Source organism: Pocillopora damicornis, chromosome 1, assembly GCF_964200805.1.
Source record: "Pocillopora damicornis chromosome 1, jaPocDami1.2, whole genome shotgun sequence".
NCBI classification, from domain to species: domain Eukaryota; kingdom Metazoa; phylum Cnidaria; class Anthozoa; order Scleractinia; family Pocilloporidae; genus Pocillopora; species Pocillopora damicornis.
In genome coordinates, this window is record NC_142670.1 from 24001853 (window position 1) to 24014496 (window position 12644).

At 36.5% G+C, this 12644-nt stretch overlaps 2 protein-coding genes across 2 annotated transcripts; one reads left to right on the forward strand and one right to left on the reverse strand.

Annotated features, from left to right (window-relative positions):
* Positions 1-484: 484 nt before the first annotated feature.
* LOC113678697 (ras-related protein Rab-38) lies at positions 485-5619 on the reverse strand. The gene is made up of 7 exons (XM_089208811.1): positions 5514-5619; positions 5277-5404; positions 4779-4855; positions 4247-4275; positions 3008-3160; positions 2592-2735; positions 485-2311 (listed from the first exon to the last, which is right to left on the reverse strand). The coding sequence occupies exons 1-7, from the start codon at positions 5514-5516 to the stop codon at positions 2165-2167; spliced, it is 681 nt and encodes a 226-aa protein (XP_089064937.1). The 5' UTR covers positions 5517-5619; the 3' UTR covers positions 485-2164.
* A 772-nt stretch (positions 5620-6391) lies between these two features.
* Positions 6392-12531, forward strand: LOC113678728 (serine/threonine-protein kinase pim-2-like). The gene is made up of 11 exons (XM_089181938.1): positions 6392-6556; positions 6814-6860; positions 7480-7699; positions 7948-8003; positions 8083-8176; positions 8803-8944; positions 9386-9477; positions 9841-9888; positions 10526-10898; positions 11264-11443; positions 11884-12531. Exons 1-11 carry the CDS (start codon positions 6392-6394, stop codon positions 11982-11984), a joined length of 1518 nt encoding a protein of 505 aa, XP_089038064.1. The 3' UTR covers positions 11985-12531.
* The last annotated feature ends 113 nt before the right edge of the window (positions 12532-12644 follow it).

Sequence of the window (12644 nt, forward strand, 5' to 3'; positions counted from 1 at the left end):
GGAGAATTTGCTTCATAATCCAGAGCTTCTCTATAGTTGATGACCATTTCCTTTATTCTCTTTACCTGAATGTTTGATTCAGGGGTGATGTTGTATGGAGAAATTAAATGCTAGTCACTGGTTGAAGGATCAAAAGTGAACTTATCAGTGCATCACTGGTTCATTCACCACCAAGGGAAGTTCCAGCATTGGTAATTATAATGATGTGTAAGACATGGGACTGTCAACAAAGATTTATACCACCACTTCCCTCCCTTCCCATTCTGCCTTACACCTGAGTTTAAAAACCCCTCTCAAATCTGGTTACTGATTTCTTCTCTGCCCCTGCCAAATGCCTTTACATCCATTCCTTTTTTAAAAAAAAGAAAAAAACCGTTTTAGTTCTAGAAGTCCATCTTTGGTAGATGACACTGGACAGTAAAACCACAGAAAAGAAAAAGATCATTAAAGTGGATTAATCAGTACTAAAACTGTATCACAAAAATGTCTCTTCTGTAATGTTTAATACATAATATTTAAAAAATTAGTAACTCAGATAAAATAAAGCCATCTGATGTACAGTGCAACTTCCTGACCAGGGTGGGTGAAATTTATGCTATAACCTTTGAGGTATATCCTGACCTTGAATATTTGGATTTTGGGTTGCTTTGGTGTGAAAACAGCTTCAGAGTTTGATCTCAGTTTTGGTTTTTTTAAGGAACCCTTGATAGCATATTAACATGTCAATCTTTGGAATTTTCCAAATGAACATTAGAAATGTGGGAAAAATGTATAAACTTGACTTTGGCACTAGTAAGCTTCGTGAGGCTTCAGAAATAACAGCATTGCAGATCAAAACTCTAACACAACTGTTAGAAGTCATTTTTAAATGCATGTGTAGATTTTATAAGCTAAATCCATGAATGGTTTGGGAAAATGAAATATTGGCTTGAAATGGGTTCAGGATTTGCAGAACAACATGGCACAACCCTACTGAGAATTCCAGGGAGTTCAGTACTTCCACCCTACAGACTACCTCTACGCGATGCAGGTAACTTTAAAATCAAATCTTTCTATGGTTGATAACATAATAGGCCAAACCTCACCATAAAAAAATCATTTTAAAGCTTGAAATAATTCCCTCTGACTGGAAATTACAAGATCACCATGTCTTTAGCTTTAAGTAACGGAGACGTCGTGCTTACAAAACCAAAATTTCCCAAAATAAAAATGAATTACTGTATTTACAAAAGAATGATGCATGGTTTCTTATCTGGCTCATTTTGAAATTCCTTATGACTTCAAGAAGAGTATTCAATTTACAATGTTCATAATAGCCTGTAAAACACAAACCCAATTAACCACCTCAAAAATGCACATTAACTATAAACTGCTGGGTCTTTCATTAAGAATATAAAACTTTGATTTTGTTGAACTACATTTCAGGAGAACACATAATAATCTTATTGCTTTGGTCATGATGCCATGCTATTTCATAGTTGGGGCTCCATCTTGGACTGGTCAACCAATCACCTCATGTGCAAAGGCTTTGAGCCCAAATGGTCAGCAACTACTTACAACTGTGGCAGTAAAAACTACTTTTTAAAGACAGACCACAAAATCAACAACATGTTGAGTTATGAAAGTTTCTTATCCAATTGAAACTTAGTGAACTAAAACAATTTAGCTATTTTTCCAATCTTGTTCCACTATTCATTTTGACCTGATTGTCATTGTATCAGTTCATTACCAAGATATCGCATAATTAAAACTTATTGTTTTGTTCAACTTTGCAACTGAATGGACACTACCTAAAATCACCCCACAAGTCCCCTTTCACTGAATATTACTGGGAGATCAAGACAATTATAATTATTTTCTTAGTAGAGAGCAATTGCACTTTTGTAATCCATGATTATCACTATTCAAATTTTCTTATCAAAACAATTGTCATAACAAGCCTAAAAGAGCTGTGTAATGGTTTGTGGACTTAAAAAAAATCAGATAACTTTTTCATGCTGTCATTTATAACTTAAGTCATCCCAGCCCACTAACAAACTAACAAGGCTGTCTTGTATTAAAATGGGCCATCTATTACATCACTAAAAATAATAATTAAAAAATAAAACTCAAAACACCACAAAACAGCTCCTTTAATTACAGATAATTTTCATTCCAGCAACTGCTAACAGCAGCCAGTCTTGTGTGGTTCAGCTGCTGGAATACTCTTGAATTCTTGAGAACTAGTTACTGTTGTACTGTTTGTTAAAGTCATTGTTTCTGGGTCCTTTGGAATGCTTTCAAAGTTATGAGCTTTTTCATTCTCAAGAATCTGTAAAAATGAAAAGAATAAAACACTAATCTCAGCAAAAGATCATGTGTACAAAATTGAATTATCTTCGGAGTCAACTACAAGTGGGTAAATCCTTTAGCTTCCTCAGTCTGATCAGTTAATTAACCTTCTGGCTCCTGTCCATTTTCCTCAAAAGAAAATTGAGTTGTAGAACAAGATACCACCCTACCTCTGATAAGTTTGTTTTGTTCTCCAAATGCGATTACTGTAGAATTTATTAGCTTATCAGATGAGCTTTAAAATAATTTTCCATGTATACCTTTTGGACAAGGTATTTTGCAGCCTCAGAAATGTTGATGTCCTCTTTAGCTGATGTTTCAAACCAGTTGATAAAACCTTTGTCAGAACAATACTCATCCATTTGACTTGCATTATTGACAAGTCCTTCCCTTGCTTGATCACACTGTCAAACAAACAAACAAACAAGAAAGAAACATAAAAAATCAACCTCAGACATCAGAAGCTTCTCACAATAACACTCAAGAGTGACACATTTGCAGGGAAACAAGAAAAGAAGATTGCATTGCAAAAGCCATAGTGAAAGGTTAACTGTGCACCTCCATCTAACAGGTGGTAATTGTGTCAATCAATAGGAATTTTCAAAGAGGATTTATTACTATTTAATTTGCAAGGGTACATGTGCCAAATATAGTTCACAACAAGAAGGAAAAAAACCTTGTTTGCCAAAAGTACAACAGGAATTGGAGATCCATTAGGAAGTAGAACTTTGTTGTCCAAATCATTCTTCCACTTTTGTACTGCTTCAAATGTAGATGCTCTTGTGACATCAAATACGAGGAAAGCTCCGACTGCTTCTTTGTAATAAACCTAAGGGGCAAAATAATGTTCCAAAAATATAACAAAAAAATCTATGAAAAAATCAGTAGAACCAGGCCGATAAAGCTTCAAGATACGGGGGAGTTCAAGTTAGCTGATAGAAAATTACTGGAGAATGTACTTCAACTTCACATTAGCAAGAAGTTTGGGTCTTACGCTTGTATTTCGTTGGTCAGCATGAACATGTTGACAACCTCTTTGAAGAGATGTAACAAGCCTGTAAAACTTCAGAGTAAAAAGCTCAGGCTCTATTTTTGCATAGATTCATGGGTTACTTTTAAAATAATGTATTGCTCAAAAAGCACATACACTCTAATAAAGTGCCCTCACCCCTACTCATGGCAAACTAGTGTGTAAACAAATAACAAAATAAAAAATATGTAGTTGTCAACAGAGACTAAATATTGCACCATGTTGTAGATTTGACTGTGTGGCTGTGTTTATAATAAAATTTGCTCTTGCACTTAAATGGCTTCTAATATTTGAAATGTGTTGGTCAGTGAGTAAAAATCTTGGTATGTATGAAATAAAAACATCATACCATGGAAAGTGCTTGAATGATTTTTATTCTCCCATTGCAATGCATCGAAAAACTCACTCTTTCACTGCACTCACCCATTCTTCTTTTTTTGATGTATTGCTACTCATAAATAAAAATCATTTGTGCTCACCTCCCATGGAATAATCTCTATTTTTAGACACTTAATTTTTAACTTTTTAAGTTCACATTACAGCTGGTTAATAGTTTCTTGATAGGCACCTCCCTTCAACAAGTGCCACCTTCCAATAAGTGCTCCTCCTAAACCAAAATTTTAACTAAGCGCATGTGCACCTATCTAGGAAATAGGTATTAATTTTTTTGGATTCCACATTTTAAAAGCTGTAAGATGATATACAGAATTCAATGGTTTTACTAAAAGCAACCTGAATATAAACCATTTTCTGGAAGGCACCCCTGAAGGTCTAATGTAACCTTAAGGGGAACAGTAAATTGACAGTTGTCTCCTTAGATCAGCTACTTTGGCAACCCTTGCATTTGCAACTGGAGAGCACAAAATTAATGGCAAAGAAACTTACCCTTGTCATGTTACCAAATCTCTCTTGTCCTGTTCAAAGAGACACAAAAATTTCCACAACATTAAACATAATCAGAAAATATTACAAGGTTTGACCAAAGTTGCTTTCAATACTATGGTTGACTCTTTGCAAATGGTAGATTTTTTCAAATAGAGTTTAAAATACAGCTATTTAAAAATTGTTGAAATTGAAAGGCTTCTGTCTCCTAACCCTTTTCTTTAATTTCAAACACCTCTCCTTTGGTCTCTCACATGTGTAATTACAAAAATATTGTGACATATTTCTCCAGCGCTTCTGTTCTAAGAACCTTTTTGTTGATTAGGGACACAGTAAATGTGTTAAAAAGAAGATCAAATATGATCAAAATTTCTGGGAGCCTCATCAGTGGACTATTTCTGAGGCACACTAGAGGAAATGATTTTAATAGGATTCAAAGAGGTCTACCAATTTCAAATCTAGCACCATAAACTATTCTGCCACACTGCTTTCCCCACCTCTAAAACACAATAGTATTAATCTACTACTGGCCTACCTGCAATATCCCATAGCTGTAAGCGTATTAGTGTATCTGAGTCCCAATTTATGACCTTGAGAGCAAAATCAACACCAATGTATTCAAAGTTAAAGTTAATAAGGTTAGAGATACCTACCATGGGATAGTGTCTATAAAATGGAAAATGAGGTTTGATTAATGAGTCACTCATTAGAAGCATTACAACAATTGGGATCGTTCTGTAAGTATAGTTTCTACACGTTGTTTGATATTTTAAGTTTAGTGACCTAAACTAGTGCAACTGTTATGAGGAATATTGTTTGTAACTGCTGTTGTGTACGGTATCGTCAATATAGCTGATGTATTAAAGGCAGTGCAAGGACATTTCGCTTTCAAGAAGATGTTAAAACACCAGCGAAGAAATACAATGTAAACAAGGCACTAGCTTTGGGTGAAATGAACATTCATTGCAGTATCACAACGATTTTGCAACAAATTGGAGTTGCATTTCCTTAAGATCTACTTTAAAGAAAGGATATTGTAGCTCTGTAGTGTACAGAGAAAAATTGATGTACATATCTCTTGATAATGCTGGTTTTTCCAACACCAAGATCCCCAATGACAAGCACTTTGAATAGATACTCCTTCTTCTCTCCCGAAGATTCCTAAGAAATATTTGGACACAAGAAATGAAAGTTACTCTTTAGCCAAGCTTCATGCTGTTGTCGATCCCTTGCAAAAAGCTTTTTTTCTGAAGGAAAACGGTAATCGTACCATATTAAGCTGGTACAACTGCTGTAATTTCACAATAATCTAGATGTACTTCATCTCAGCTGAGCCACCATTTTGTCATGTGATTGTCAATGATAGGTTCTGCATTATGATTGGTTTTGGAGTTTCGCCCCAAAGCCTATGGCCGTTATAAGCTGTTTGTTTATTGGATAGTATAGATTCTACCAGTTCCAAGAATCCCACAAAAGTGAGGACGAAATTATCTTAAAATACATCTTACCTAATCATTTCCTTTCATAAGAATCATTATCTCAAGACCGTGAGTGAAAATCGGTGTTTAGAGAGGCGAGTCAGGAACTCAGGCGAACTGGAAGAGATCTGGGGATAATGATGTCTCTCTCAGTTTTCCTGACTCCCTGATCAGTTACATGGCTTAAGGTCATGGCCACTTTGAACGGTTCAAGATTGAGTATATTTGTTATGAATCTTAGAAATGAGGCTCCTCCTTTTAATTTCCAATTCCCACCTTGCTACCTCTTACGTTTAAAGTCGGAAGAGTTTAAAAAAGATTCTATCAAGTTTATAAATGATATGGTACAAATGTAAAGAATTTAAATGGAAAATGTCTTCAAAGATGCAGTTCCTATTTCCAGTTCTTTTCTCCTGGTCAGAAGTTTTATTGATGTGTAAGGTCTTTGGAAAAAAAATTTTTAAAGATGAAGTCATACCTTGAATTCTTACTGTCGTACCTTTTAGCGCGCGCGAAACGTCAGAAAATACGTCACAAAGGTCTTAAGGCTTGCGTTTGGAAATTTTCCAGTTGTTTACTGGTAAGCTAGCCGTGAACACAGAAAAAATTTACGGACACAATTTGATCGCAATCAACGTTGAGTTTTTTGATTCACTAACTCTGATCGAGCATGCCTAAGAGAACTTCACGCTTCTCAAAGAAGGCGAGATCAGGTCAAGACAAAAACATGAATGAAAATCCCTTTCGGAAATCGAGCAAAAACTCTAGAAAGCGGAAAGCGGGAATTGATTCCCTTCCAGAGAGTAAAAGGAAACAGACAGAGAAGGAGGTCGAAGTAAGTTATAACAAATAAGAGTGGTTGTTAACTTGCCAGGATTTTCTAATTGAAATGTATTGACACAATTAACAATTAGAAAATATCGTAGGATCAGCGGAGAAGAACTAATTGAATATGTTTGAGTTCTTGAAGTAACGCGCGGAAGCGCAGCTTGTGAAGTTGATTTCATCCTTGATTCTTTGTAGTCTTTTTCAGTAGTTTATCGGCGAGGGTAACAACTTAAAGAATCAAATTTTTCTTCTTTGTTTCTAAAGAATTTTTTGAAGATTCAACGATTCGTCTGCAGTCCTCAACCACCGAGGTAAATAAAAAATTGTCAACCTTTAAATTTAAATTTATGGAAATTCTTATTTTGTTATACGACTGAACAAAATCTCCAGCAATTTTATAGGAAAGTTTTAACAGCCTCAGCAGTTACATATAGATAGATAAATTTTAGTTTGATACAACTCCGTAGAAGTTCCAGAAGAGTCGTACCAATGTAGTTTCTACCTGCATTTGGTTCATTTTGCCAACGTAGCTTTCATTTTTCTCCGTGGCTTTGAGTACCTTCCTCAGAGAGCAAATGGAGAAACTTTCAAAGTCATGGAGCAGCTCCACATCATTTGAATCATTTAATGTTTTCTAAAGCATTGCTGCTCACCTCGGTGCTGTTTTTCAAGTCAGAAACTGGTTTCACTCCTAATAAAATCTTCCGTCCTCCGCCGTATTCTGGCTTAACCGCAAAGCATGTTTCACCGATTGGAAAGCGATTCTCATAGAAATGAATAAAAAAAACAGTCAAAGGAAATTTTTTCCCAGGAATTATGAAAATTGTGAGTGAAATGAACCACGAAACGTATACGCTTAGCAACTGGTTACCCAACGACTCCAGGTAAGTTAAGAATTTTATCACAGAATTATGTCTTTTATCTTCTTAGGGAAAAATCCAATTTTTCAGGCATTGTGCCTCAGACTAGTTACTTGCAAAAGAGCAATGACTACAAAGTTTCTTCAGACGTCTCAAATAAAGAGAGTTTACTTGAAGAAAAACGTGGAAATGTAAATCCGATCGCAAATAAATCGGAACGATCCTCTAGAAAGCGGAAAGCAGTATGTGAACCCCTCGCTGCAAGAAAACGAACCGAAAACGAGAGCAGGGTAAGTAAATGTTTCACTAATTGGGTGTTCGAACTTTTGTTTTAATACTTATCAAAATGTCCAATCGGTAAAATGAACATTGTACTATCTAGCGTACTCGCTTAAAGGAGTGAAATAGCTATGGTAATCCAGCATTACCTTCTAATTAAAAGAAAATTGCTATGTGATCAGAAAGCGAGAGGTGAATATCAATCGTCGATTTCACACCAACTGAGAAAGCATATTTTTGCTTTCTTATTTTCTTACAGGCTTCCCTCGGAAAACGACAACAAGAAAGCTATGATAGCGGTTACAAGTTATCAAGGTAAATAACAAAATGATTTGTTGAAAATAGTATGTAATTCAACCAATGATTAACCCTGTTGCTTCTTTTACCTCAACAGAAAAAGATCGAGCTGCGCGGAAGCCAGGCGTCAGGGTAACCCACCGCAAGAAAACAATATCAGCGAAGAATTACCCGATTATGAAGCTTTTGAGGTAAAGAAGAAGAAAAAAGGTTGATAATTAAGCTTACATTTAGCACTTTTATCCACTTCTAGATTTCATGCCAGAATGGCAAAAAAAGTGTTCGGTACTGATGGTTATTACCTATCCGTTTTCCTCTGATTGGGCGCCTAAAGCTACGATACAAATGCTTGTGTTTCGTTTGATTTTTGTAATTGAATCAGTTTCCAAGACAGTTGTGAGAAGTTTAAGTACAAACTATTTCAAAAATTTTCATGCCTAAGAAAGTACCAGTAGTTTTGTAGTCTATGGAGACCAGGACAAACGAAGACTCAGGCACCATAAAAAAGAGTATGACTTAAGAAAAGAGAACTTAAGATAGAGATTGATCCCGTTTGCAGAGTACACTTTGCTTTGCCTCGCATTTGGAAAATTCCTCTTAACAGGAGAGGGGTGGCAAAGGCTTTAGAAGCGAGTCTTTCAATTTCAGCCCCTTCTCTCCCTAAAGGGAGGGAGGAAACAGACTACTTTATCAATTCGTTAACCTTCTATAATTCACCGTATTTTAACAACACGAGACCATTTTTGTCCACAGACTTTTCCAGGACTTGAAGCATTTCTCTCTAGCTGTCATTACAGTTATGTGTTTATGTTCTTAGGACCCTGATGAGCCCGACTGGTTGAAAGATTGTCATTCTCCATTATGGTCACCAAGTTATGAGCCAGACTACGGCAGTTATGTGGAAGAAGTTAAAAATACTGAACCTCCTGACTACATCAAGGAACTGGCCTCTTCTGATGGTATGTTCATTCCATTTTTCCCATTACTGAGATTAAATCCTTCCTTAAATCCTGAATAAACCTTTTTCTTGTGGAGGAAGAACATTCACAGGCACTTTCTCTCAATTTTTATGACGCCTACATCGGTCAGGAAAAAACATGACGACTTCCCGTAATATGACAGCTCAGTGAAATGCAAATGCTAGTAAGAAACTGATGAAGGGCCAATCGTCCTCACCCTACCCTTACTAAAAAATTGTGCTAAAGCCGACGCGAGCTGTTGTTTAAATTCAGGCGACTGATTTCGTTTTAAAACGTTTTCTAAATAATGGTATATATGAAATGAATGGTTATCCCGTATCAATATCCTTTTTTAATAGTTATAGCAGTGAAATTTTAAATACTTCTTTTTATATTTATTAATTAATCGATTGCTCATTTAAATTTTCGCTTCCATTTCAGCTGATCTTGCGAAATACGAGATAGGAAAACTCCTTGGATCTGGTTCATTTGGCCAAGTAGTTGCTGCGACTCGCAAGTCGGATGATAAACCAGTATGTGTCTCACTTATCTGAGTATTGAATTTAAAGAGGAGTAAACTCATTCTTTAGATTTAGCTTTAGGCTGAAATGAGAAACAAATTGGTTTCAAGAAGAGCTCTAAATCTCAGAGCAAACGGTCGAGCTCAAAACCTAATGCAGATTTATTTCCTTGTGTTCTTTCCGAGACAGCTTACTTTTAACAAAGTTTCGCCTCTCTAACTCAGGACACGAATTGCAACTGGCAATTGAATAGAACCAAGCCGTCTTAGAAGGGAAAGAAGGAGGGGGAAGAAGTGTGGTATCCAGGGAGCTGGTGGTCGTGGCTTTGGCGCGTATGCATTAGGTATCTAACAACACATAAATCCTTTTTCATAGGTGGCGCTTAAGTTTGTAAAGAAGAGCTCTGTGCAAGAATTTAAAAAGGTTAGTACAAGTTTATGTTAGTGGAGATGCTATCCTCTGTATTTGAAGCTTGGTTTATGCCACTAAACAACGTGGATCAGAGAAATAACCATGACAATATCAATCTTATTGTGTAGTGTCTGGGGGAGAACTTCAGCGGCCATGAACGTCATCCGAGAGATAATTTTGAAACGGAAAAATTAAAATGATTCAAGACCGGAAATCACTTTGCATTCTGTGTTTGATATAAGCAGGTTGGGATTGATTGGAAATATTTGAGCAAATTTAATATTGAATTGCAGTGATTTAAATCATCGTTCGCCTGTCTTGTTTTCATAGAGCTGTTTATTTCTTATGTGAATTTTTTCTTCCCCTTCATCAGTCAAGGTGCGTTCATAAAAATATTCATCTCGGCTGCGGACCGTCACGGATGCCAATACATTCCCGAAAAATGCGATCGGAATATTGATTTGTCTCAAGAGTTTATGACAGTTTATAAACAGTTTGTCAGTTTGTCTGCTGCATCAAAATATATTACAGTTGCTTACTCCAAAATATCAGCGGACTCCTGTTGTCGTTTAGTTTGTAACTGAAACTTATTAAAAGCAAGTTTAAATTGTGTTAACAGTCTTATCCTCTCTCCCCTCCCTTATTACAGCTGAGAGGAAGAGAAATCCCGGCTGAGGCTTATCTGATGAGTCGAGTGCGTCACCCAAACGTCATCCAAATCTACCAACTCATCTTTACAGAAGAACATTACTGTTATGTTATGGAACGACCAGAATCCTGCAAAGACTTTTTTGAATTCATACAGGACCGTAACTCCGCAGGAAACCCATTGTCAGAAGATGAAGTGAGACGATACTTCACTCAGATCTTAAAAGCTAACATCAAATGCGAAGAAAAAGGTGTTGTACACCGCGACCTCAAGCCTGAAAATATCTTGCTGGATTTGACAAATGATGAGGTGAAGTTGATTGACTTTGGGTTGGCATCTGAGATACAAGAAGAGCCTTTTGAAAGCTTTAGAGGTAAGAACTGTTCTGTAAGAGAAATCTGTTTTGAGTGATCTCAACTCCCCATAACGTAGATTAATCAGGCATCTAAACATCTAAGATCTCAGAAAGAAGGCCAGCCCAGTTGACAGATCTTGTACCAAAACGACCCTTCAGTCTTTGAACCCAGCCCCTTTATTTTTAGTATCTTTTCATTGCTGATATTCGTAGTCTCGATTTCGCATCTCATAACATTACATAATGTTCCAATTAAATCATACATTGCATCACGTGACAGAAGTGGAGGCCAGGAATATGGACCATGTAGGAGCACGGGTAGAACCTCCACAATTTTATATTTATATTTGATATCTAATTAGCAATCAATAATTTTCCTTTAGGTACGAATCAATATATGCCCCCTGAATTCATGAAAACAAGTAAATATGACGGTTGCGAGGCAACTGTATGGGCGATGGGAATCCTCTTGGTCGATATGTTGTCACCCGTTATTTCTGCATTTGAAAAACCACAATACTGCCTAAGCATGGAGCCCAGAATACCTCAACACTTTTCATCAGGTGTGTATTAGTTTGGTTTGAATGTACACTTAAAATCGCTTTCTTCAATTGTTCAGTATCATAACGAGCACTTAGTGGAATTACAAATCTTCGGAAATTCTGGTGTGATGGTCGGACATCTTCGCCCTCAATTATCGGTCAAATTCTATAAGAACTGTTACTAGGTCATTGTTGGTTATCGCCATCCGAGCTGGCTGAGGATGACGTAGGGAATTACTTTGCCTCGACACAAATGAAATGGCTCCATTTACACTATTTAGAGATAAATCCGGCCATTGAGATAACCTAGGGTAAGATTCTTTGGGTTTCGAACTATTTCCCTTAAGTACCAAGAGATTGCGACCCTTAATTTCCTAAGAGATGATGCAGTGATTTTAAGGGCACTAACCGTAAAAATCTGACTCAAATCAATAATTATCTGTTTTTTCTTTTTAAAACAGAGGTCAAGAATGTTGTATACATGTTGTTGAATCCCGAAGCAGATCAGCGACCAACTCTTAAACAAGTTCTGCAGCATCCCTGGTTCTCAATGGAAGTCTAAACTACTCTCTGTATTAAGGACCTTGTTTCTTGATTTCAAAATGTCTTTCGAATTTTGTTTTATTATGACCGATTATTTATACTCAGTTAAGGGGCCTTGTTAAATTGTAAAGTGTTGCTGAAAGTCTCTTACAAAAGCCTTGAAATGTTTTGTGGTAAATTGGAATACTTGAGAAGTAGATTTTCCGATAGAGTCTTGTAATGTACTACAATTAACTTAAAAGTCTCTGAAAGGGACCCTATGATAAACAGGAAAGAAAAAAGGAACATTATAATTTACGGTGAAATGAAGGATTTATAACTGAGTCCTAATGATGAAAAGTAAAATAGAGGGAAGGACCTCAATTTTTGTGAAAAGGACAGCCCATATTTGGGTCCTTATGATACGTGGTAAAATAGAGTCCCTCAAAGGGACCTTATCATCATGAGTAAATAGTGAGTCTATACTTGGGTCCTTTAAGATATACAGAAATTTTTAGAGCGAAATAGATAGTCTACAAAAGAGTCCTTACTTAGTGTAGCGAAATAGGGAATTTCTGGATCTTCGAAATAGCCGTAGAGGGAGTCTCTAACTGGGCTCCTATGATGTACAATAAAGTGGACAGTCTCCGTCACGGTCCTTGTGGCGCGATTCTCCGATAAACATGGCCTCACTTCGAAA

Coding starts and splice junctions, on each gene's coding strand:
- LOC113678728 (XM_089181938.1), top strand. CDS start 6,392: ATGCCTAAGAGAACTTCACGCTTCTCAAAGAAGGCGAGATCAGGTCAA. Junction 8,004..8,082: donor AGCGGTTACAAGTTATCAAG/GTAAATAACAAA, acceptor TTACCTCAACAG/AAAAAGATCGAGCTGCGCGG. Junction 9,478..9,840: donor GCAAGTCGGATGATAAACCA/GTATGTGTCTCA, acceptor CCTTTTTCATAG/GTGGCGCTTAAGTTTGTAAA.
- LOC113678697 (XM_089208811.1), bottom strand. Junction 4,276..4,778: donor ACAGCTATGGGATATTGCAG/GTAGGCCAGTAG, acceptor CTCTTTGAACAG/GACAAGAGAGATTTGGTAAC. Junction 3,161..4,246: donor GATTTGGTAACATGACAAGG/GTAAGTTTCTTT, acceptor TTTGCCCCTTAG/GTTTATTACAAAGAAGCAGT.